General features: G+C 57.0%; 2 protein-coding genes across 4 annotated transcripts in view; one reads left to right on the top strand and one right to left on the bottom strand.

Annotated features, from left to right (window-relative positions):
* TMEM175 (transmembrane protein 175) overlaps nt 1-1,906 on the bottom strand; it is a 29,723-nt gene extending 27,817 nt beyond the window's left edge. For 2 of the 3 annotated variants that reach the window (XM_043573225.1, XM_043573226.1), the window contains exon 1: nt 1,746-1,875. The gene's annotated coding sequence lies outside the window, so the exon portion shown is untranslated. Of the gene's footprint in view, nt 1-1,745 lie in introns of all 3 variants that reach the window. The other variant, XM_043573223.1, reaches the window with a different exon arrangement.
* A 53-nt stretch (nt 1,907-1,959) lies between these two features.
* GAK (cyclin G associated kinase) overlaps nt 1,960-23,619 on the top strand; it is a 52,950-nt gene continuing 31,290 nt past the window's right edge. Inside the window, 7 exon segments of the mRNA XM_043573221.1 lie at nt 1,960-2,219; nt 10,693-10,754; nt 11,396-11,455; nt 12,359-12,473; nt 15,925-16,067; nt 20,127-20,252; nt 23,500-23,589. Of these exon segments, the coding sequence (XP_043429156.1) occupies nt 2,075-2,219; nt 10,693-10,754; nt 11,396-11,455; nt 12,359-12,473; nt 15,925-16,067; nt 20,127-20,252; nt 23,500-23,589 (741 nt within the window). The 5' untranslated portion in view covers nt 1,960-2,074.

Here is a 23,619-nt window from a genome sequence, read left to right on the forward strand (position 1 = left end):
TTATCACCTACGCCGTCACCTGTGTCCACAATGCAAAGTGTCTTCTTACGGCCCTACGTTCCGGACGTCCTTCCCCTCCTACCTTCCGGAGGGCTTTCTTCATTATTCCCCTTCCTCTGCACCAGCAAACTTCCTCCGCTGACTCCCTCCCGCCAGCTTCCAGCAGCTCGAGGGTCTCCCATCTGAAGGCCCCCCACCCCCACTTCTGGAGTCGCCTCCACTCTCCACCCCTCTTCACCTCGCTCGTTTCTTTTTTCCTGCACCTATCGTGACCTGCAGCTTCCACCCCAACAGTCCACCGAAGCCATTCCTGACACCATCACCAAGATCACCTCATCGTTGCTAAACCCGGTGGAAGTCTTGTGTTTTTCTATTTGACTTTTAAATGGCTTTTTGCCCCTGGAGACGTCTTTCCGTGACTCCCATGACACAACGCTCCTGCCTGCGGTTTTCTCCCCGCGTCCCTGGCGGCTCCTTGCCCACAGGCTGGTCTGTGCTCTGAATGTTCTAACACCTTTCTCCCTGCCTACGGCTCTGCTCCCTTCAGCTCTTAAGACCGCCAACTGCCAGCGACGAGCCGAGGACGTCCCAGCACCTGTCCCTCGCGAGGTTGCTTTCCTGAGCCCGACCCTCGCGATCCGCCACCAGACAAACGCCCTGGGTGGAAAAGCCACGACGTGGGTGGAATCCTAGCGGCAACACCCGTCGGCCTTGGCCAAGTAACGATACCGTCGGGCATGTTTCCCGTGCCCAGAAACAGGCCGCAGGGCGGGGAGCGACCATGTGGTGCCTTCTTGTCCGAGGTCCCGCAGGAGCGTTAAAATAAGCCACTACAGGGGCGCCTGGGTGGCTCAGTCGGTTAAGCGGCCGACTTCGGCTCAGGTCGTGATCTCACAGTTCGTGAGTTCGAGCCCCACGTCGGGCTCTGTGCTGACAGCTCGGGGCCTGGAGCCTGCTTCACATTCTGTCTCTCTCTCTCTCTCTCTCTGCCCCTTCCCTGCTCATGCTCTGTCTCTGTCTCAAAAACAAGTAAACATTAAAAAAACAAACAAACAAACAAAAAATAAGCCACTACGTACAGGCCGGCACGGTGTGAACTAAGCCCCTGAGCCCCGTTCGTCTGGAAACACAATTTTAGTAACTTGAAATCGCAGAGAACGGAGACGCGGCTTCCAGGCTGACGATGAACACAGAGGGGGCTGCAACCTTCAACGCCTCCACGAACCAGCCAGGTGACACAAAGAGCCAAGCGGGCCAGGCAAACGCTGGTGTCTTACCTCAGGGGGCAGCTCTGGGTGAGTGGTGACACTCGGGGTCTGGGTCCAAGGCTGCCAGACCGGATTTGCCTACAGAAGCTGGCAAACTGTTGCGCGCGCGCGTGTGCGTGTGTTTAACTTAAGTTTTTCAGTCTTCTGGTAGCAACCACCTCATTTAAAAAAAAAAAGACACTTACTGTGGACTCCCCGCCACGGCCAGCCGGGAGCGTGCCCGGGGCTCGCAATCGTACTCACGACACGCCGCGGGAGATTTCCACCTCCAAGAGGCAGAACGAAACGTCGCTCGAGCGTTCCCGACACCCGCCCGCGGCCCGCAAGCCCCTCGCGCGCGCCGCGCACCCCCACGGGACTGGCCACCCAGGGGGCGGCCGCGCTCACTCAAGCCAGGGCGCCCTGAGAAGCAGCCTCCGCAGAAACGACCGCGTGGGAGTGGGGAACCGTCAGGGCCCGGGCCCGCAGCCGGACTACCTGCGCTCGGTCGCCGCGGCCACGGTCACGCGCGTCTGCGCTCCGGTCGGCGAGGCGCCCGAGCCGGACGGCCGCCGGCCCCTCACGAGACCCGCGGCGCCGCGCAGGCGCGCTCTGCCACCAGCGCTCCGCGCGCGCGCGCGCCGGCGCCCGGCGCGGCGGAAGTGAGGCGCTGGCGTCTTTCCGGGCCGCGACGCGCCCCCCCGCGGGCCTACGTCACGGCGTCGGGGCGGAAGATGGTGCGGCTCGGGGCCGGCGGTTGCTGAGCGGACCCGGACGCAGCTGCACCCCGAGCTCCCCGCTCCGGCGCCCGCCGCGGGGCCGTAGCCATGTCGCTGCTGCAGTCTGCGCTGGACTTCCTGGCGGGCCCGGGCTCTCTGGGCGGTGCTGCCGGCCGCGACCAGACCGACTTCGTGGGGCAGACGGTGGAGCTGGGCGAACTGCGGCTGCGGGTGCGGCGGGTCCTGGCCGAGGGTGAGGCCCGGGCCGGGGGGCGCGGGCGCCCGGCGCCGGGGCGGGGGGGGGGCAGCGTGGGGGCGGACGGGCGCGGGGCCGGCCCGGAGGGGGCGGGGTCAGGCTGATTCCGGTGCGGGTCGGCCCGGCGCGGCGGGGGATGGGGGAGGGTCGCCGCGGGGGGAGAGGGTGAGGCCGACCCGGAGCAACTGCGGAAGGTGAGTGAGGCCCGGCGTAGGGCCGGGCACTTCCTTGTGGGAGGCGTGGCAGTCAGAGCAGGTGTGGGGCTGGCCTGCGGCCCGAGTTAAGGCCGTGGCAGCGGGGAGGGGGTGGTGAGCAGGTGAGGGGCCACAGTGGAGGCAGAAGGAAGGGAACCCATGGGAGTCATGGCCCTTCCCTCCACATCTTGGGCCATTGGGCGGGGGGCGGCGGAACAGCACTGGATCTCCGGACATCGGGCCAGCTCCCCTCGATTCTCAGGGTCCTGGGCGTGGGTGCTCGTGCAGCTTGGTGAGGATGGCTGCAGTCCTGACTTCCTTGGATGTTGGCGTAGACGGTGCTGTGACCCACAGCCTAGCTCCCTCCTCTTGCCACCTGAGCTTCACTTTGCCCTGATCTCTGTTTGTGAGTCCGTGTAAACTCGGGCATGCCAGCAGTTGTGAGCTGTATGGAACCTTGCAGGCTGGACTCGTCAGGCACGGAGAGATTTCCGGGCCATTCTTTAGTCATCTTTGTTTCTGCCTGCGGTTTCCAGCTTCCTGATGTCCTTTCTCTTCCTCACACAGAGACTATTGCCAACGTCGATGTGATCCCATTCTCTCTTCTGGATTTTCCTTACATTTTGTCGGGGGCGCCCACAGGGGTATGTCACATTTTGCTAGCTGGGATGCTTAATGGCTAAACACAGTTGTCTTTGGGGCTGGTACTGAAACAGAACGGCATTTCCCTGAATTAACACGGGGCGAGGGAGTGGTACAGGGTGAGAGAGCCCACCTGTCCGGTAGCTCTCGGGACCTCAGGTTCAGCTTGTCACGTGGCCACCCCTACTTCCGTTTATGCTCAGTTTGAGGTAGGAAACCACACCAGCTGACCGTTCACCTTATTCCTAAAGGCCTGAGGGGATGTTCTGGCTGCAGCATCAGCACACGCTGTTTTTCCACGTGGGTAAAAAAAGCAACAGATTTTGGGTGTGATTTGGTAAAAAAAAAAAAAAAAAAGCAAACAAAAAAAACAGCAACCCGAGGTCTTCAGAGATGAGGCCAGAACCTCTATTAACATTCTGAGGGGTGCTATCTGTTAGAATGAGAGTTCCCTCACATCCATTCATTTATTCTGAAAATACCAGACAATTGTCTTGTTTTTTAAGAAATCCATAGTGGACAGTAGGTGGTTTTTGCCTCCTGGAACTTAAAATTAGACACACCCTCTAATGACAGGACCGCAGAGCCCTGGAGGATTGTTGGGACAGGACAGGCAGTGGTGAGGGGTCCAGAGGGCCAAACTGAGGTGAGAGGGGAGAGAATGTGCCGTGGGGGTGGAGGTGGGGGAGGGGGAGGGGTAATCAGAGCTGGGAGGTGGGTCTTGTGGAGCAGGAAGCTGTCACCATTTAAGTTGTTTAACACCGGGACGCAGAATAAGGAAATGGGACCAGCCGATGTGGTTGTGCAAAAGAACGCACTCCCTTTGCTATCTAGACAAGTCGGGAGATAAACATAACCAGTACAATTACGAGCTGTAGATTTCCTTTTTATACATGTAACAGCTGGCGTGTAGCCTTTAAAGTTGTGAAGCCTCTTTCGGAACTGAAATGTTGAGAAACTCGTGTCAAGTCTTTCATGTAAAACATCAGCCTTGGAACACGGGAGTTCTTGCTGTCCTGTGTAAACGTGGGGAGTTCCAAACTCAGTCCCTTGGGTACAGATGTTGACAACTTTAGAATTGTTTAGGGTTCAGAAGATAATAGACATCCTGTATATCCTGTATATTTCTACAGGAGTTGGGAATGTGTTTAATAATAATCAAATCAGATGTTTGTACTTAGATAAGTATCCTCACTGTGGGGGATTAAGTCTTTAAATAGCCCTATATCAGTTCGTGTCAGGTGTTGCCCAGGTGAATTTACGGTACATCACATTTTGCTGTCAATGGTTTAGGAAGAAAGCATTGTTTTTTGCATCTGTGATATGAAATGGGTTGTGGACAGAACTTGGAGCCAGATAGCTTCCTAACCTTTCGAAAGTTGGTTTTAAGTTTTCATTTAAAAAAAACAATAAAACAAGTTAGTGGGAATGACACCCGCGTCAGAGATGCTGAGTCCAAGCAGATTCTAGAATACAATCTTTATGTTCTCCTGTTTTGGATTTTGCACATTCTTGCTTGCTTCCTGCGGTTAGAAGAGGTAACGGGGCACCTGGGTGTCTCAGTCGGTTGAGCATCCAACTCTTGATTTTGACTCTAGGGGCCATGGGATCAAGCCCTGTGTTGGGCTCTGTGCTGAGTGAGGAGTCTGCTTGAGATTGTCTCCCTCCTCTCTCTCCCCCCCTCCCTCTCTCTCCCCCCCTCCCTCTCTCTCCCCCCCTCCCTCTCTCTCCCCCTCCCCTCTCTCCCCCTCCCCTCTCTCTCCCTCCCTCCCTCTCTCTCCCCCTCCCTCCCTCTCTCTCCCCCTCCCTCCCTTTCTCCCTCCCTCCCTCTCTCCCCCCTCCCTCTCTCTCCCCCTCCCCCCTGCCCCCCCTCTTCCCCCTCTCTCCCGCCCTCTCCCTCTCTCTCCCCTGCTCACGTACCCTCTTTTTGCTTTCTCTCTTTCTGTCTCTAAAAATTAAAAATTGAATTTAAAAAAGAGAGGTAACAGAGGTGATGGCTACAGCCAAGACAAGGGTTTTGTCATGCAAGGTGAGCCCACCTCTCCCGTGACTGCTTCACTCTGGCTGCACTGCTAGTGAGGTACACGAGGTGGTGTGTGGGCTTCTCTTCTGAAGATGAAACCAGGCCACAGAGCCGCCCCGCCATTTATGCGTAATTAGTCACGTGTGTTTGGTTGGATGTTACGTGAAATTTCAGTCAGCATCTGTTTGCTGGAACGCTGTGTGCCACGCGTGGTATCAGTGGTCTTTGATAAACCTAACGTGGGTCCCTTGTGTTCTCTGGGGTCAGTGCTGGCTTGAGAAGCCGTGAGGGCACAGTGCGCGCTCACCGTGAGCCCTCCACTCCTCTGCCTCCTTGTCTGCAGCCGGTGTGGGGACCGGCAGGGCACAGGGACGGTCATGGGGCTGTGCGACAGGACTCTTGGTTGGGGGTGTCAGGAACCACTGAGGTTGGCGTGATGGAGGGAGAGGAGCGCTTGTTGGGTCAGGACACGCTCTACAGGCGTCCACGGCAGAAGACGTTTTCCTTGACCTTAAAAGACGATCAGTGGTCACAGCACATTCATTTATCGCTCGTCGCTCTTTTCACATAGGAAGCGTGCCTGATCCCCGAGCCCTGCGGCTTGGTGGCCTTCTTCCAGGTCATCTTCTCCATCGCCCACCACGGCTACTCTCACCCGGGGAGGGGTGCTGAGGGGCCAGGTCTTTGCCGTGAGAGCTTGGGCACTGATGCTAGTATTCAGGGTGGTGTCGTCCGATTTTGCGTCTGATCAGTCGCCCTCTCCCAGCTCCCCTTACCGCACCCTCCTCACCTGCGACTTCGTGACTTTGTCATCAGCCCCTTAGCCATGGTGACGAACACCTAGTGTGAAATGATAATAACCAGCGTAACACTGTTTACGGAGCTCTATTTGGTGGACACCGTGCCCGGTGCTTCACATGGACTGCGAGCCTGACAGTGGCTGAGCTAAGGCCGGAGTAGCTTCCCAGAGCCTCTGGCCAGTGAGTGGTGGACTTGGGCCCGGGAGCCCCTGGGAGGCTGGCCTCCTTGGCATCTGCTCGAGTGTGTCTGGTCACCTGCATGTTGGCCCAGGTCAGCCTGTGGAGTGCATCCTGAAGGGAGAGAGGCGTGGAGGACGTCAAGGTCAAGGAAGCAAGGGCAGTGCACCTGTCTGAGGCAGATGGAAGTGGGCGGTGCTGTGGAGCCAGGATGGGAGCCGAGTGCCAAGGCCCTTTGCTCCGTGTCTCGGGCGACTGCAGCAGCAGACGTGTGTAACTTCTCCAGTTTCTTTCTGTTGAGGTGCAGGTGGCTGGAGTGGGACATCATGGGGGCGGTCACTGTGGGAGGGGTTACCTTGGGGGGAAGTCATGGTGGAGGGGTCACGGCGGGGGGGGGCTATTGTGGGAGGAGGTCACCCTCCCCGAAGGTCACCCGGGGAGGGGAGGTTGCCTTGGGAAAGGCTGCTGTCTGTCTCTCCATGGCTCGGCCTCTTCCTCTCTGTGGACTCCCGCCGTCTGCACGGTCATTTCTGCATAGTCACGTACCCCGAAGATGTGTGGTGCCGATGTGAGGATGTGACGTGGGTAACAGGATTCTGTTCCTTTTGTGAAAGTGTTTCTTAGAAACAGTGCTGACAAAACGTGGTGAATCTCCCGGATTGTTCCTCGTGCCGTCGTATCTTTTCCTGGTGCTCACGGTCTTCCCCGCCAGTTCGCCACCTTACATGGAGGCCTGCCACACCCCAGTGTCCCCACACCATCCTCATGGTGATGGGCAGACACCGTGTGGGCTTGTGTGGATTTGCCTTTCTCTGATTTACGAGTTGGTGCATTTTTCGGTGCTTATTAGCTTACTCGGGTTCCTCTTCTGGAATGGTGCATCGATGTCCTATGCCTATGTTTCTTTTAACTAACGACTTAAATTATTGGCATGCAGAAAAATCTACAGAATGGAACTGCTTTGGTGAAGGCTTACACCCGTGTAGCCAGCCACCTGAAGAGATAGAGAAGAGCTGAGTGACCCCAGGAAGCCTCTCATGGCCCCCAGCCCCCTTCCCCGCCTCCAGCCAGCCACTGGCTCCAAGTCCCCTCTCTGCCAGAGTGTCATGCACATGGCGTCACACCTCGAGCGCCCCCTCTGGGCCAGCTGTGTGGTTCTGAGGTTTGTTGACTCGCCTGCAGTGTGTAAAGTGCCCAGGAGGGGGATCTTTGGGTATGGGTTGGATGTAGGATGAACTTTACGTGCACACGGCTAACGCTTTCCAGCAGGGCTGCGCCAATTTGCACTCTGGCCGGCAGGCCCCGGGCTCCCGTCTCCACACCCTCGCCAGTGTTCTTTAACGTCATTTCAGTTCTTTCTGTCTGTTCTCGATGTGCGCTCTGGTGCCCGTCCTCGGGTGTGCACGGGCTGGTGCGTGTCCTCGGGTGTGCGTGCCTGTCCTCGGCTGTGCGCGTGCTGGTGCCCGTCCTCGGGTGTGTGCGCGCTGGTGCGTGTCCTCGGGTGTGCGTGCCCGTCCTCGGCTGTGCGTGCGCTGGTGCCCGTCCTCGGGTGTGTGCGCACTGGTGCGTGTCCTCGGGTGTGCGTGCCTGTCCTCAGCTCTGCGCGCACTGGTGTGTGTCCACAGGTGTGTGCACTGGTGTCTACTTGGCACGGGATTTACACTTATCTGATGATAGTGTGAACACTTTTCTCCTGCTTGTTAACCAGTCACACATCTGTGTGTGTGTGTGTGTGTGTGTGTGTGTGTGTGTGTGTGAAATGCCTAAGTCTTGTCCATTTTCCATCAGGCAGGAGTTGTGGGAGCTTTTTATTCCAGATGCAAGTCGTGCATTTTATATAACAGACATGCGTGCACGCATGTGGGGAGGAGGAGGGAAGCCATGGATGGGGTCGCTGCCGTCCCTGGCCAGCCTGCCTTCGAGGGGCAAGGGTCTGGCCCTGACAGTTGAGGTACCTGTGCCTGTCTCTCAATTCCAGAACATACTCAGAATGAATGCATACAGCAGCGTCTTAGCAATGCCTGCCCTTTCGTTTCTCGAGATGTTTTATTCAGCAGTAATATTTTTATGAAAACTTTCAATTTTGAGAAAAGTGTGGGTTTATTTATTTGTAGTTTTAGGAAATGGCACCAGCATATTTTGCCCATTTCCCTCAGTGGTAACAACTTGAAAAACTAGTCAGTGTCTCCACCAGCGTCTTGACATCAGTAGAGTCAAAAACACAGAAGTTTCCATCCCCTTAAAACCTATGTTCTTAACGCTGGGAGCCACTAATCAGGTCTCTGTCTCTACAGTTTTGACATTGTGTGTGTATCCTTTCGGAATTGGCCCTTTTCGCTATTAGTGTCTGGAGATCCACCCAGGTGGTTGTGTCCATGATCTCATTTTTATTGGTGAAGGGTATTCGTGGTGTGGGTGGCTCCGTCTCTTTAACCGTTCCCCCACTGAAGGACGTCTGGGTTGTTTCCAGATGTGTTTTGGCTGTTAGAAATAAAGATGCTGTAAACACTTGTGTTCAGGTTCTTATTTTTCTGGAGTGAGTGGCTAAGAGTGCAGATGACCAACTTGTGCGGTAGCTGCAGACCTTGTTGTCTAGACCTGCCAGCCTGTTTCCAGAGCGGCTGTGTCCTCTTACACTTCTGACCAGCAGCAGACGAGTGTGGTAGTCTGCTCAGGCCGCCATGGCACAGCAGCACAGTTTCAAGGCATAAACGACAAGAATTTATGTTTCAGTTCCGGAGGCTCCTGTCCCAGATCATGGCACTGGCAGCGTTGGTTTCCCGGGCAGCCTGTCCCCTTGGCCGGCAGATGGCACCTTGTCTGTGCACGTGGGTGGAGAGAGACCCCAGTCCTGCTGGGTCAGGGCCCCACTATGATGACCTCATTTCTTTAATTGCGTCCCTGAACGCCCTGTCTGCTCATCCAGTGACACTGGGAGCTAGGGCTCAACGTGTGGAGTCTGTGGCCACAAAGAGTCACCCAGTGTCTCCGTGGCCTTGCCAATGTTTTGTGCTGTGTTCTGATTTGATCATTCGAGCAGGTGTGTACTGATACCTTATTGTGCCTTCAGGTGCACCTTCCTGGAGGATGACCATGCACCTGCATGGGCGGAATGTCTCTGTGTGTCTTTTGCTTATTTTATTTTATTATTTAAAAAATTTAAAAAAAATTTTTTAATTTACATCCAAGTTAGTTAGCGTATAGTGCGACATTGATTTCAGGAGTAGATTCCAGTGATTCATCCCCTACATATAACACCCAGTGCTCATCCCAGCAAGTGCCCTCCTTAATGCCCATCCCCCATTTAGCCCATCCCCCCACCCACAACCCCTCCAGCAAGTCTCAGTTTCTTCTCCATATTTATGAGTCTCTTCTGTTTTGTTCCCCTCCGTGTTTTTATGTGATTTTTGCTTCCCTTCCCTTATGTTCATCTGTTTTGTCTCTTAAAGTCCTCATATGAGTGATGTCACTATTTGTGTCCTTCTTTGACTAATTTCACTTAGCACGATGCCCTCCCGTTCCATCCACGTAGTTGGAAATGGCAAGATTTCATTCTTTTTGATTGCCTAGTAATACTCCGTTGTGTGTGTGTGTATATATATATATATATATATATATATGTATGTATATATACCACATCTTCTTTATCCGTTCATCCATCGATGGACACTTGGGCTCTTTCTATACTTTGGCTATTGCCGGTAGTGCTGCTATAAACCTTGGGGTGCATGTGTCCCTTCGGAACAGCATCCCTGTATCCCTTGGATAAATACCTTGTAGTGCAGTTGCTGCATCATAGGGTGTCTGCTCATAGCTCTTAGTGTCATGATGTAATTTTCCACCGTGGGGAGCTAGAAGAAGCTAAGCAAATGAAACCTAAAAACAAGAGAACTACAGGGATTTTCAAATGTTTAATCAACTCTTACTTAGTCGCAGTGTGTTATCTTCATATATCGTTGGGTTTGATACGCTGAAATTTTACTTTACCCAGAATTAAAAATTTGTTGGGACGTCTGGGTGGCTCAGTTGGTTAAGCCTCTGACTTTAGCTCAGGTCACGATCTCCTGGTTTGAGTTCGAGCCCCACGTCGGGCTCTGCGCTGTCAGCACGGAGCCCACTTTGGATTCTCTGTCCCCTTCTCTGCCCCTTCCTGCTCGTTTACCCCCCACCCCCCAAATAAATAAACATTTTAAAAAAGGACTTTTTGTGTTCATGTGATATCGGATGTGCTTTAAAGTCGTTTTGGGGCATTAAGGCAGTGCTGGCCTTCTGTTCTGGGGGTAGTTGCTCCTGTGTTAATTTTTCCTTTCTTGCTCTCACTCTCTCGGTGATCAGTTTATCTAGAATTTATCAGTTTCATTTTCTTGTTTTCAGAGAATGTGGGCTTTCAGAAGCTTTGGTGTTGTTGATTTTCTCCATTCTTTCCCCCACTGATCTCTGTTCCTGTGTTGATTTCCTTCCTGTCCCCGAAGCGGGATATTTAAAAGACAGCGTCATATAAATGAGGGTCGTTTCTGCAGCAAATTGCTGGCCACAAGCCCGGTTTGTATTTCACTTAGTGAACGTATTTTTGAAGCTTAATGTCAAGGGAAGTCAGAGCACTGAACTGACCTGTACGTCTTTCTAATTTTCAGGAGGGTTTGCGTTTGTGTATGAGGCTCAAGACCTGGGAAGTGGCAGAGAGTACGCCTTGAAGGTAACGAGGGCGGCATTTGTGTGGGGTTTGGGCCATTTTAAGTAGATCTCTAAGTTTCCGGAGATTCATCCCTAGTATTTAGTTTGCTTTTTTTTTTTTAAATAGTCTGTCCTGTTTTTTCCCTCTGAGGGTGAGGCCATCAGCAGCTGCAGAACACTTTAAGCTGTGGCTTCCGACTTCGTGGCGAGGGGCGACCTCGGTGCCGACTGCCAGAAGGAGGGTTCCACAGATAGCAGGGGGTTGAAAGTCACTGCTGTGAACTCTGTGTCCACAGCTTGGGGGGCGGGGGCCTCCTGGGGCCATGCAGGTGCCGGTGCCAGGGCTGCTGCTGAGGGGCTGCCTGACTTTGGAGGTTCGGAACAGAGGCCCGCTTCTCTGCCGGCGTCTTCTCCCATTTTCCTTGATTTTCTAACTTTGCCGTAGCCTCTTTGGAGAAAGCCTCCTATTTTTCATTTTTCTTGTGTCCTTGGGTCATAAAAGACCATTTTCAAGGGTCTTAACCTTCTGTCAAATTTTTACACAGGCCAGATGTTAAAATACAGGTAAGCAGGTTAAGCTTTTAGATGCGTTGCATTTATTCTCCTGGGTGTAGAATAGAAAGATAAACACTCCTTAATCTTTGTGTTTATTTCCCGATACAGAGGTTATTGTCTAACGAAGAGGAAAAGAACAGAGCCATCATTCAGGAAGTTTGTTTCATGGTATCCTTTTCCCGGGACGAGAGCACGTGCGGTCACGCGGGGAGGCCTGCGTCGAGTTGTGGCCGCCCGCCGCCGCCGGGCCGCTCTCTTGCTCTTTCGGACACGCTAAAATTGGCCTCCCGCCTTCACTGGACCTGCCTGTAGAGTATTGGTAGGAGGTTTCCTTCCTCCTCCTTCGCTCCCAGGGTAACAGTCAGAGGTTCAGTGGCTTTGCGGCCCGGGAGGTCTCCGTGCTCACGCAGGATTTGTTTCCTGCTCTCCGCCCTTCCGTCTTCCCCTTAGTGAGCGTGGCGTGCCCCGCTGCTCCGGCTCTTGCCAGGACCCTTGCTGGGCCTGGTTCTAGTGGGCCTCCGTGTCCCTCCTGGTCAGCAGCCCCTCTGTCCCTCCCCCTCCCCCCGGCAGTCAGGCTGTCAGGTTTCTGTGCACGGCTCGTGGGTCTGTGGCGCTTCTCTTGCGGGCTCTCAGCTCTGGCACATGTTCTCCCTCAGCTGGGCTCTTGCCCTCTGCTGTCAGAATGTGTTCTCTTTTCTCTCTCGAAGCTCTGTGTACCGTGAGCCTGCGGGCTCTCGCCTTGCAGAGGTTTGGCGGGCTCATTCACACCCGTGGCCTCCTGCACCCGCACGTGCCCTCTGTCTGCTGTCCTGCCTGGCCCGTGGTCAGGTGCGTGTGGCCAGCGTGGTGGCGGTTTTCACCCCCACCTTCCCTCTCCGTTCCCTCCTCCCTGCCGCCTGCCTTTCTCGCCACCCCCCCCCCCCCCCCACTGCCCTCCGTCTTTCTGCTCCGATGTGCTGGGACTGTAAGGTAATTTCATTCCACACTTTGACTTTAGTGTCTTAATGTCACATGTATATTTGTTTTTAAACGTGCAGACTTACGCATTCTCCTTTAACAAGACACCTGCAGAAAAAACTTTCTGGCCACCCCAATATTGTCCAGTTTTGTTCTGCAGCATCCATAGGAAAGGAGGAGTCGGACACGGGGCAGGCCGAGTTCCTGCTGCTCACCGAGCTCTGCAAAGGTAACGTTTCCTTGGAGTCTGGACTGCAGTATTGTCACATGGTTGAGCGGTCAGGTGTAACGGACAGGGTGGGGTTGCGGCCGTGGCCTTTGAGGGCACGTGACCTGCTAGGTCAAGCACTCCTCGTGTTCTTAGACTCCTGAGTTCCGTCACAGGAGTAGGAGGGACCCAGGCGCCTTCCAGAGAGCTGTAGGGGCAGAGTGGCCGTGTGAGTGTGTGCGGATGGTGCCAAGGGAGCGCGGGCGAGGGGCGTGCCTGATCCCCCAGGCAGGGCGCAGTCTCTCTGCCCCGGGGAGGGTCAGGACTCCCGCCCTCGTGGAGCGTCTGCTCTGTGGGTGAGGCGGCAGTGAGCCCGGCGAGTGCCTGCCCGGTGGAGCTCACGGTCTTGATGTGCGACGCCAGACAGCACAAGTTGTCCGAGAAGAGTGGAGGCGGGACTTGTGGGGCCGGGTGGGTGCGGACGCCTGGCCAGGACTGTCTGGAGCCAGAGGCGGGAGCCATGGGCTGTCATAAGCAGGGTGCGCTTGCCTGTTAGTCACCGCTAGTGCGTGCTGGGAGACAAGAGGCCTCAGCCCCGTGGCCACAGGCCAAGGGGAGCAAGCGGCCCAGCCGAGCGCCGTGCCCACGAGAGGAGCGCCGAGAGGAGCACTCACGGAAGGGAACGGCGGGGGCTGTGAGCATAGGCGCGGGGAGGAGTGGAGATGCAAGAGGAGAAGGCGGGCGCTGTAGCTGGCGTGAGGGCAGAGGCGTTGAGCGCGGTGTGCACGGCCAGCAGTGGCCAGGAGCCAGGGTGAGGAACCATCCGGGGGCAGGACGTCCCTGTTCAAGCGTAGGGGAGTGAGGTTTTCCTAAAAATGGCGGTTTGCGGCTTCCTGCATCGGGCATCTTCTCGCGCCCAAACACCTACTTGTTCTCTCCTGAAGGCTCTGCTGGGCCTCCTGGGTCCATCCCGCAACGTCCCAACCAGCACCCCCTTTGTGATACATACCGTTTCTTGACCACAGATGTTGGTGCACGGAGCTGCTGCGAGCTCGGCGATCCTGTGGTCGGGGTTGTGGAGTAGGGGGTGCCACGTGGAACCCCCAGTCAGTACGCGTGAGGCTGCACGCAGCTTCCCTCTGCCCCGGGGGCCCCGCTGCTGATGCTGGCCGTGCCTCGTCCTGCGTTCCACAGCTGGCACGTCTGGTTCGCTTACCGAGTCCTCTGTTCATCTTCAGGGCGCTCAGTGCTTCTGGGTCACTTTCATTCTGGGTGTTAGAAGGCTGTGGGTTCACCAGCGCCAGTGTCCCTCCCATGAGAGGCAGCAGGTGTGGGGCCTGGTGGTGGCAGCGTGGTTCCAAGATGGGGCAAACCCACAGAGTGCAGCCCTCGGTGTGGTGCTGCATGGGCCGCCAGCCTGGGAGCAGTGTGAGAGGCTGGGGGTGCTTGCAGGGTGGGGCGGAGGGCGGAGGGGATCTCAGGGAGGGGTGTGGGTGCCAGCCCCACTGAGGGAGGGCATGGATGCGTGCTCACCGAGCCCCCACCCATCGCTGGTCCTCGCTCCCCACGCTCGTCCTCCACTGTGTCCTCTCCAGCTGTCCTGCCACATTGGGGATTGTTACTTTTAAAAAGTTTCCTTTAAATTCTTGCTGGTCCCAGAGGCCAGTGAACTGTGAACTGACGTTGTGACACCCTCCCCCCCCCCACCATCCCCACCGCCACAGGCTGGCTCATTCCCATAACTCCAGGCGGCTTGGTGGTCAACGTGTCACCCTTGCTTTGGACCCTCTGCGATGCCTCGTGGGGCCCGTGCCCTGCCTGCCCTGTCTGCATCACAGGGAGGGCACCCCATCCCTCCTGAGGGTGCGGGTGGGAGGCAGGTGTGGCAGGGGGAGAGGGGAATGCTGGGGTGGTCTGGTGGAGTGAGGGCCAGGCGGGCTGGTGTGCAGGTCTGGAAAGAGGGCAGATCCTTGCAGAGCCACAGCAGAGGTGGCCCCGGCAGGGCAGGGTCAGACGTGTGTGGGGAATCGTGGCTGGATCACCAGAGTGGAGGCTCCACGGCAGATGGGTCAGTGGGCAAGAACGTGCGGGTCCTGAGCCGTGATTCCCTGTTCTGAAAGTTGCAAAGGTGATGCAGTTATGAAAAGAATCCAAACCCCTTGGGAGTGTACGAAGTCCACACTTCTCCCCAGGCGCTGTGCCTGTTCAGAGCAGTTAGAATCTAGTTCATGTTGAGAATCGTGTCTGTTGGCACTACTGTATGCAGGCACGGGGGTTCAGTGACTCAAGCAGATAAAGCAAATAGACCCTAACCAAAGTCCTCAGTGATGGTTGGGTAGTCCCGTGTGAAACTGAGGAAAGAGGCCAGGGAAAGGGTGTGATGGCGCAGACCGGGAGCTAAAGGAGGTGAGACGGGAAAACCGTCCCAGCTGAGGGTGCAGCATGTGCGAAGGTCCTGGGGCAGGACAGAAAGGAGGCATGTGGCTGGAGGGGAGTCTGTGTGGGGATGTCACAAGAGGTAAGGCCTATAGGGGTGGTAACGACCTTGCTTCTGCTTCAACAGTGTGCCGGCAGACTGAAGGAGCTACAAGGCTGAGAGACAGCCTGGGGCCTGGAGCAGGGAGGGAGCAGTGCAGGGCCCAGGAGAGGGTGGGCTTCCGGAAGAGGCTCCAGGGAAGGGGCCACAGGTGGGAATGGGGTTGGAGGGGTAGGATACGAGGCATGTGGTGTGTGGGCAGCTTGTGGAGGCAGGCGCCAGAGGCATGAACGTGGGTGCTCCGTGCGGGACGGGGAGGAGATGGCCTGTGCTCACGGAGAAAGCTCTCACCCCGCGTGCGACTGAGCCGGCTGGCCCCGCACCGGAGTTTCCCGGCTTCACTGTGCCGGGTCCAAGGACTGCAGGTGTCTGGGCTACAGAGACGGGGAGGAACGGCCCAGGGAGGGCTCTGTCTGGGACTGGGGTGCGGCCCAGTACCTCGTGCCTGCCTGTGGCCTCCTTCTCCTCCCCCCCCCCCCCCACCCGCCGTCCACACGCAGTCTGTGCGTTTACTGGGACGTGGTGCTCACAGACAGGTGACCTGTTGCCTGAGGAAGCGGGGTGGCCGCTTCGCTAGATGTGGTTGAGAGAGCTCCGCGTACACGTTTGGGGCCGTTCCTCTTGTAGCTGCCGCTCGGCGCCCGGCTGCGCGGGGTACGCGGTCCGTGGTGAATTTGGGGGCTGCCTTGTACCGCGCGCACCGCTGGCCGTTGTTCCACGTGGCCGCGGCCGGCGGTGTTCCCACGGAGGCTCTGTAAGTTCGTTGCATCCCGGTGGCGGTCCCTGAACCTCACGTCCCTCCGCGGGATTTCCCGGTGTCCGGGCCCGAGCGGCGGACGCTCGCCCGCGAGTGCCACGGTGGGCTCCGGGGGGCCGCCCGGGGTGGGTGTAGCGTTTCTGGCTCCATGGTGATGTGAATTTAATTGTCTCTTTTAGGGCAGCTGGTGGAATTTTTAAAGAAAATTGAATCTAGAGGTCCGCTCTCGTGCGATACTGTTCTGAAGATATTCTATCAGACGTGCAGAGCCGTGCAGCACATGCACAGACAAAAGCCGCCCATCATCCACAGAGACCTCAAGGTACCGCCTCCGGTCCGTCTCGCGGGCCTGCCCCGCTGCCCCCGGTCAGGATGGCCAGCTTGCCAGCAGTGAAGTGTGCGATGGCTTTTCCAGAGAAGGAGGAGCTTCTTAACGCCAAACTGGGTTTCTGGAAGTTTCTCCCCTGAAGCGGCGCCGAGCCCTCTCTCTGTGTCATTTGGCTTTGTGGCCTCCTGCGGCCTGGTCCTGTGGTTTCATGCCACCTGCTTGGCCATCATGCCCCCTGCCGGCCCTTCGGCCGGCCCGGGGATGCTCTCGGCTGAGGCTCCCTTCCGTCCGCCCCCAGGAGCCGGGAGGAGGCTGCCGCCCCTCGGGGTCGTCCGTGCCCTCGCCCTGTGGTCATCCGTCCCCAGGCGTGACACCACAGGGCTCGCTGTCCCGCGGCAGCCGGTGCCGCCGCGGGACCATGAGGAGTGCGGACGTGCCTTGGCCGGGCACCGTGGGGCTGCCGTACTCGCCGCCGCCCGCCTGCTGGGGACGAGGGGCACCGCGGTCCCGATTCTCCCTTTTCCTGGTGACTCGTGAGATAGACGGTTTTTGCGGTGTTTGCAGTCAGTGCCTTATTCTTCAGTTAACTTGCTTTTTGCTTTTTTTCCTGTTTTCTGTCCATCAGGTTGTTGGTTAGCGGGAGCTCCTCCCTCTGTTCTTACGGCGGCCTTTTTCATGTTGTCTGTGCTGCGAATGCCTTCTCCTGCTTAATGGCCTAGTTTCTATTTCCCCTGTTGTGTCTTTGGAAACTCAAGACTTTGTGAGATTTGCCTGACGTCCACGAAGCTCACACCCTGACTCCGACCGCTTCTTGGGGGAGCGGTGGCCCCCGCTGTGTCCTATTTGCTGGCACAGGTTGTTTTTGCCGGAGAACCTTACAGTCCCTTAGCGTTCTCTCTTGTCTGTGGCCAGCTTTCAGGTATGAGGAAAGCGTGCCTCCGACCCGGCTGGTCTGGGACAGCGCCCTCTCCTCCTCAGGGCCGTGTGCCCACGGAGGCCCTGGCGCCCTGTCTGTGCAATGATGTCTCTGTTTAGATTTGACCTTGGGCGAGCCTGACCTTTTCCTTTTGTCCCTCAGCCCGAGTGGTCGGCACGTGCGCCCCCGTTACAGAAGGTCTGTGAGGTGGGGGCCACCGCCCTGGACCCCGCTCACAGGGCTGCAGGGGTGTGTCTGGAGGGGCCTGGGCCGCGGCTGCCCTGCACACCAGCCGGCCCTTCCCTGCTGTCTGCATGGGCCTTCCTCAGCTGACTGGGGGCTGGTGGATTGTTTCGGGGCATCAAGACCCATGCTTTGTGTGTTAATGCGGGTGCTTGTGTGTCCGTAGTTGTTTTAAGGGAAGGGATATCTAGAAGGGTAGAATCAGTAAAGGATCAGCGCTTGTGAGCTTAACCCGGGTTGGACGTCCCTTGTCTTCTCAGCGCCCTCTGTTCGCCCAGTGCTGGGACCCCCTGCAGGTGTCCCTGTGGCCGGTGCGTGGACCTCACCGTGTGGCGCCCTGCGGAGGGGCAGGCGGGACACGGGGGATGGCAGAGACCATGGGGACGCGTGCCCTTCTTGTTCTGCTCCTGTGCATGGCTCCTTCCAAGCCTGCGGGCTGTGGAGTGTAGCCGGTGCCGGGCTGTTCGCTCGCATTATGGTTTGCAGGTCCGTCCGTCTCACGTGGGGACGCGTGTGCTCGTGCTTGTGCACTTGGCTGATGTCCGCTTCCTGAGCTGTTCTGAACCCCGATGCCCTTGTCTGTGCTTTGGCCCGTGGACGCTTGCACCTCTGTTGGAAGTCCTCACCAGCAGCGCATGGCGGCCCCTGTGCCCGCACTTTGCTACGTGACCCAGGTCATGTGGATGTGGCTTAAGTGGTCCTAGTTGGATTTTCCTTCTGCTAACAAAGTTGAGCATCTTTTCAAGCGTGTTGTACTTTGGACGTTCTCCGTGGGGGCGCCTGTGGAAGGGTCCCTTTCACTTTGGCTCATCAGAGCCCGCGCTGGTCACGCTGTGGCTCGCACCATCACCCTCTGCACAGCGTCTCCGATGGGATGCTCTGGTTTCAGTGGAGCTTCCGTGTCTTGCCGAGGCGTCTTGCCAGGCTTGCTGTCCGGGGGACCTGGCGTCCACCTTTGCCCGTAGGGGCGGGTCTTCCTCGGCGCATCGTGGGTGGCCCCCTGGCTCTCCCAACACCTTGCCTGGATGGCCGTCCTGTTCCCTCAGCGCCGCCTTGCCACGGGCCTGGCACTCGCCGGGTGTCCTGTGGGGCTGTTGGTTGGTCCTGGACCCTGTGCTCCTTTGCCTTCTTTAACAGAGCTTAACGGTAAGGCCTGACTTCTTAGGGATCATGTGGCTCTTTTTGGCTCTTTGCGTCTCCACGTGACTTTTTGAATTAGGTTCCTCCCAAAAAACTTTCTGGAATTTGGTGAGTTGCCTTGACTGTTCCCCACCCCCACCCCACCTCACCCCCAGAGCGTGAGTTGACAGACTTCCTATAAAAGGCCCGACTTCAAACATTTCAGCTTTGCACACCAACCTTCCTGAACAGCGCAGGCAGCCCTACGGACAGCCAGGCGCGGCCACGCCCCTAAAGCTGCTTCTGGACCCGTGTTAGGAGATGTCAGTCTTTTTCGATTCTTCCACCAACCGTTTAAATATGTAAGAGCCTTTCTTAGTTTGCGGGCTGTGTCGAGGTAGGCGGGGCTGGACCATGGCTGGGGAGCCTGCTCTAGAGTGGCTGCGCACACCCGTGCCTTTCGTGTCAGGAGTGTGGTCTGATCCCTTGTCTGTTTGGATTTTAAGAGTTTGTCTAAATTTTTATAATTTTCCAGGGGTGTCTGGGTGGCTCAGTCAGTCAAGTGTCTGACTCTCGATTTCTGCCCAGGTCGTGATCCCAGGGTTGTGGGATCGAGCCCCGGGCTGGGCTGTGGGCTGATCTTGGAGCCTGCTAAGATTCTTCTCTCTCTCCCCACCCTTCCCCTCCCTCGGCCCCCTCCCCTGCCACTCTCGTGTATACACACAGGTTCTCTCTCTAAAATAAGAAAAGAAATCTTTAAAATTAGAGTTTTTTGAATAGGAAGTGTTTTGTGTGTCTTTTGTTCAATTTTTTCCTAGGTTCTTGATGTATTTGGTAATTTTGAAGTGGTGTGTTAAGTTTTTTCATTTTTTAACTGATTTATTATCTTTAAAATGTTTTTTAGTGTTTATTTATTTTTGAGAGAAACAGCATGAACAGAAGGGGCAGACAGAGAGGGAGACACAGAATCTGAAACAGGCTCCAGGCTCTGAGCTGTCAGCACAGAGCCCGACATAGGGCTTGAACTCATGAACCACGAGATCATGACCTGAGCTGAAGTCGGAGGCTCAACTGACTGAGCCACCCAGGCACCCAATTAACTGACTTTTTAAATTTATTTAAATTTTTTTCTTGAGAATGTGTGCAAGTGGCAGAGAGGCACAGAGAGGTAGGGGACGGAGGATCTGAAGTGGGCTCTGTGCCGACAAGCGGAGAGCTGATGTGGGGCTCGAACTCACAGACTGTGAGAGATCATGCTGAGCCGAAGTCAGATGCTTAACCAACTAAACCACCCAGGCACCTCTTTTTTTTTTTTTTTTTGTAGTTTCTTTATTTTGAGAGAGCATGCATGTGCAAGCCAGGAGGGGCAGAGAGAGAGAGAGAGAGAGGGAGAGAGAGGGAGAATCCAAAGCAGGCCTTGTGCCATCAGCACAGCGCCTGACTTGTCGGGGCTCGATACCATGAACTGTGAGATCAAGACCTGAGCCAAGATGAAGAGTTGCTCACTCAGCCGACTGAGCCCCCCCAGGCGCCCCTAACTGACTTTTATAAAGGTTTTTTGTGTGTTTGTATACCTTACATGATCGATTAGAGTTGTCTTTGATTTATGGTTGGTCGTGACTTTATTTTTCTGAGTTCCCCGTTTTCAAAGGTACACGTGCTGACTTCGATCAGAGAGAGGTTAAAATACTGTTTCTTCCCCTTTGCGGGAGGAAGGCGCCCCCAGGCCTGGGTCTCAGCACCCGAGCCCCTGACTGCCCTCTGGGATTCTGCAGGTGGAGAACTTGTTGCTCAGTAACCAGGGGACCATCAAGCTGTGTGACTTTGGCAGTGCTACGACCATCTCGCATTACCCGGACTACAGCTGGAGCGCCCAGAGGCGGGCCCTGGTGGAAGAAGAGGTGAGTCGTGTGGCACGTGGTGCCCTTTGTGGTCTGCTTGGCCTGGGTCTCCGCAGTCGCCGATGCTCTGGCTGCGGCCGCGCGGCCTGCCCGTCCCACATCCCGGCGTTCGCCTCCCGGGCTCGTGTGTGGGCCGGGAGACGCCGAATTTGAGGCTTACTCATGTCTCCGTCCCTCACTTCATCCCAGACCTTCTTACGGCCTTTGTTAATTGCGGGTTTTTTTTGTATTGTGATAAAAAACACGCAACATAAAATTTACCATCTTATTTAATTTAACCATTTTTAAGTGCACGTTCCAGTGGCATTAACTACATTCGTCATCGGTCAGCCATCCCCACTGTCCATCCACAGAACTTTCTCACCGTCCCAAATGTGGTTATTAAAAAAAAAAATCAAAAATCACTGAAAACTCTCCCTCACGGGTCCCACAGGAGACCCCACAGGAGATTGGTAGGTTTGTCCTGAGCACGTGTGGGTAGCAGGCAGCCCAGAGCAGGACAGAGCCCGTGCACATGTGACTGTGCAGCCTGGGGGAGGGGCCTGGGGCGCTCTTTGGTGCGCCCTCCGCTGGACACCCCGAGCCGTTCCCCTAGGGGCTCGTACTTAGATAAGCAGCTCACAGAAACCACACAAGCCAAACACAGGAGACAGGAAGCCACACAGAATGACGGGGGAGGGCAGGTGCTGCATCCGTGCTCTGCCGGGGACACTGAGGAAGCCTGCCGTGAAGGAGTCGGGGACGGGATGTGGGCCAGCGGGGCACCTCTTGTCTGGACGGAGTCCGTCCCTGGGCCGGGTGTCATGGGTCAAAGCACAGGTGCTCCTGACTTGCTGGCTGTTCCTAGAACTGACTGTGCTCCATTACTGAATCGGACGCACGTCGGATCACCCCAACCCAGCACATTCCTGCTTGTGCGTGAGAGCGTTCCTAAGGAAGTCATTCCCGGCAAAAAGAATACGTTTAACGCTCTCCTTCAGTTGCTCGGCTGGCAGAACGGAACAGCATAGCAGCGTGGGAGGGGGCCCCTCGGTCCTGTGTGGTGGGTGGTTTTGTAACCGCCTCATGGGCTCTGAGTCCTGTCTCCATCACTGGTCTCAGTGGGTCCTTGGAGGTGTGCGAACACCCACTGTGTCTCACGCACACCTGTTTTTGGGTGATGGTTGCTTGGTTGCCTCCGTCTCCCGGGCGGGGGCATGGGGGGGCGAGCTGCTTGCTCTGGCTTCCTGTCCTGTGCCTCCTCCCGCCTCTGCTGTGTGCCCTGGTGGCATGTGTGCCCCACTACCCTGGCAGGAGCCCCCCCGCACCTCCTGTGATTATTCTTTATGAGAACTTGTGGGTGCCGTCTTTTTCAGGGTTCGTGGTGTGTCCTCAAATGCCCCAGATTCGCTTCCCACTTGACCCTACGTTCTTTGTCGGGCTCCCATCCCTTGGGAGCCCTGCCCACTTGCCGGGGCAGGAGGGCGTTCTGGGCTGAGCAGGTGCCTGCCCGGCCGACCCTGCCGTGTGCGTGCCCACCTTGGAGGAGAGCCGCCGGCTCGGGGTCGGGGGGAGGGGGAGGCACCGGAGACCACTCGGGGCGTGCGTGCCTGTGTGGGCACACCTCCACGCATGTCCTGTGGCAAGTCGCGCGTCTGTGCCAGTGCCTCCGCTCTGGTGTGTCCGGTGGGCTTCTTGCCCCCCCACCCCACATCTGTGTGTCCCCCTCTCCCAGCGAGGGGCCCAGTAGCGTCACCACGTGCACCTGCGCTCCACTCCAGCGCACGTCCGAGAGTTCTGGTGTCACCAGAGAGCGTGAATGTCCCAGAAGGAAGTCAGGGTGGATCTGTGGCCCTCGGGTGTCCCCCTCCCCCGATCTACAGCCCAGACCAGGCACGTGCTCCCAGATGCTGTGTAGACGAGTCCTCGCATCTGCGCTCTCTCCTTCCAAGGGGTTTAGTTACTCGTTTGATTGCATCTTACTTTTTAATGACTTGACTTGACTTTTTGAGCGGTTGCCGGCTTCCGGGAGAATTGAGCTGCAAGCGGTGCCGTGTCTCTTCTGAAGGGATAGGCCCGCGGACGCGCGTCTCCCAGCTCCCCGCCCCTCACGCTGCACACGCTCTCCTGGCTTCTGTTTGCTTTTCATGCTTTGTGGGCTGTGCTGGGTCAGGAGCATGGGTCCCTCTGCACCTGGGTCTCTTTGGCCAGTGCCGCGTACTCACGGTCAGGCCGTGTCCGGTGTCCTGTCGTCTGCACGCTTACAGGCGGCAGCATGCCGAGCGGCCCGCACGTGGGTTCTCGTGTCTCCTCAGGGTGTGAGCTTGGATCGCAGCGGCCGGTCTGTGAACAAATCCGGCGTAGAATAGGGCTTTCCACGGGAGCTTGCCGGACGGGCACCGCGGCGCAGAACCCTAAGTGTGCGGCTTGGCGACTTGTCCCGCGTGGGTGTCCCTGTCGCCCCACGTCTGGGCTGCGTGGTGCCCCCAGCTTCACCTCCCTCGCGGCATGCCGGGTGCGTCCGCCCGAGGATTTACGCGCTCTGACCCCGGGCCTCACCTAAACCCCTCCCGTGGCCTCTTCAGAGGGTTGCCGTGGAGTAACAGCTTCAGGTGGAGAACAGCCCGTCACACTTGCCACGTGTTTGTGTTTCCTTGTCCGGCTGAGGTCGTGGCAGCGGAATCTGTAGCCCCGTGGCTGGTGTTCATGTGTGCCGTGTGCGGCGACGCACGCCGTGGGCTGTGGCTCTCCCCCCGGGCTGTGCTGCCAGCCCGTCCTCGGTCCCGTGTCCTGCCCTGTATACGTGGGTCTCAGGATCTTGCGTGTGAAAACCTGAACCAACCAGCTAAATTTGGTTTAGTTCTCTCTCCCGTTGGAGAAGGTTCTTTGTCCACAAGATCCCGTCAGGAGGCTTCTTTCAGAATAGCACTTCCTCTCGGAGACACGAGCGACCCAGTTCACGGCTCTGGACAGACTTCCTGGGGGTGACACCTGCTTCTCCTCACACCCACACGAGCTAGGGTGCCCGCAGTGAACGCTTGGCGTGCGTGGCTGCATCAGGAGCACCAGAGGCGCTCGGGAGACGGGCGGCAGTGGGGGTGAGGAGGGAGTTGAACAGCCTGCCGCCTGTGTGGGACACAACGGGGTGTGAGTGAGCGTCGTTCACAGACGTCCTGCGGGGTATTTGGGGAAGTAGCACGACATCGACGCAGGACGAGTGGTGCTCACGAGTGGCCTTTCCTTTGAGACGTCTGTGTCTGTCCTTCAGATCACCAGGAACACCACACCCATGTATAGGACGCCAGAGATCGTGGACTTGTACTCGAACTTCCCCATCGGCGAAAAGCAAGACATTTGGGTGAGGCGGCACGGCTGTGTGCCCGGGCAG

This window comes from Prionailurus bengalensis, chromosome B1 (assembly GCF_016509475.1).
Source record: "Prionailurus bengalensis isolate Pbe53 chromosome B1, Fcat_Pben_1.1_paternal_pri, whole genome shotgun sequence".
NCBI lineage: Eukaryota > Metazoa > Chordata > Mammalia > Carnivora > Felidae > Prionailurus > Prionailurus bengalensis.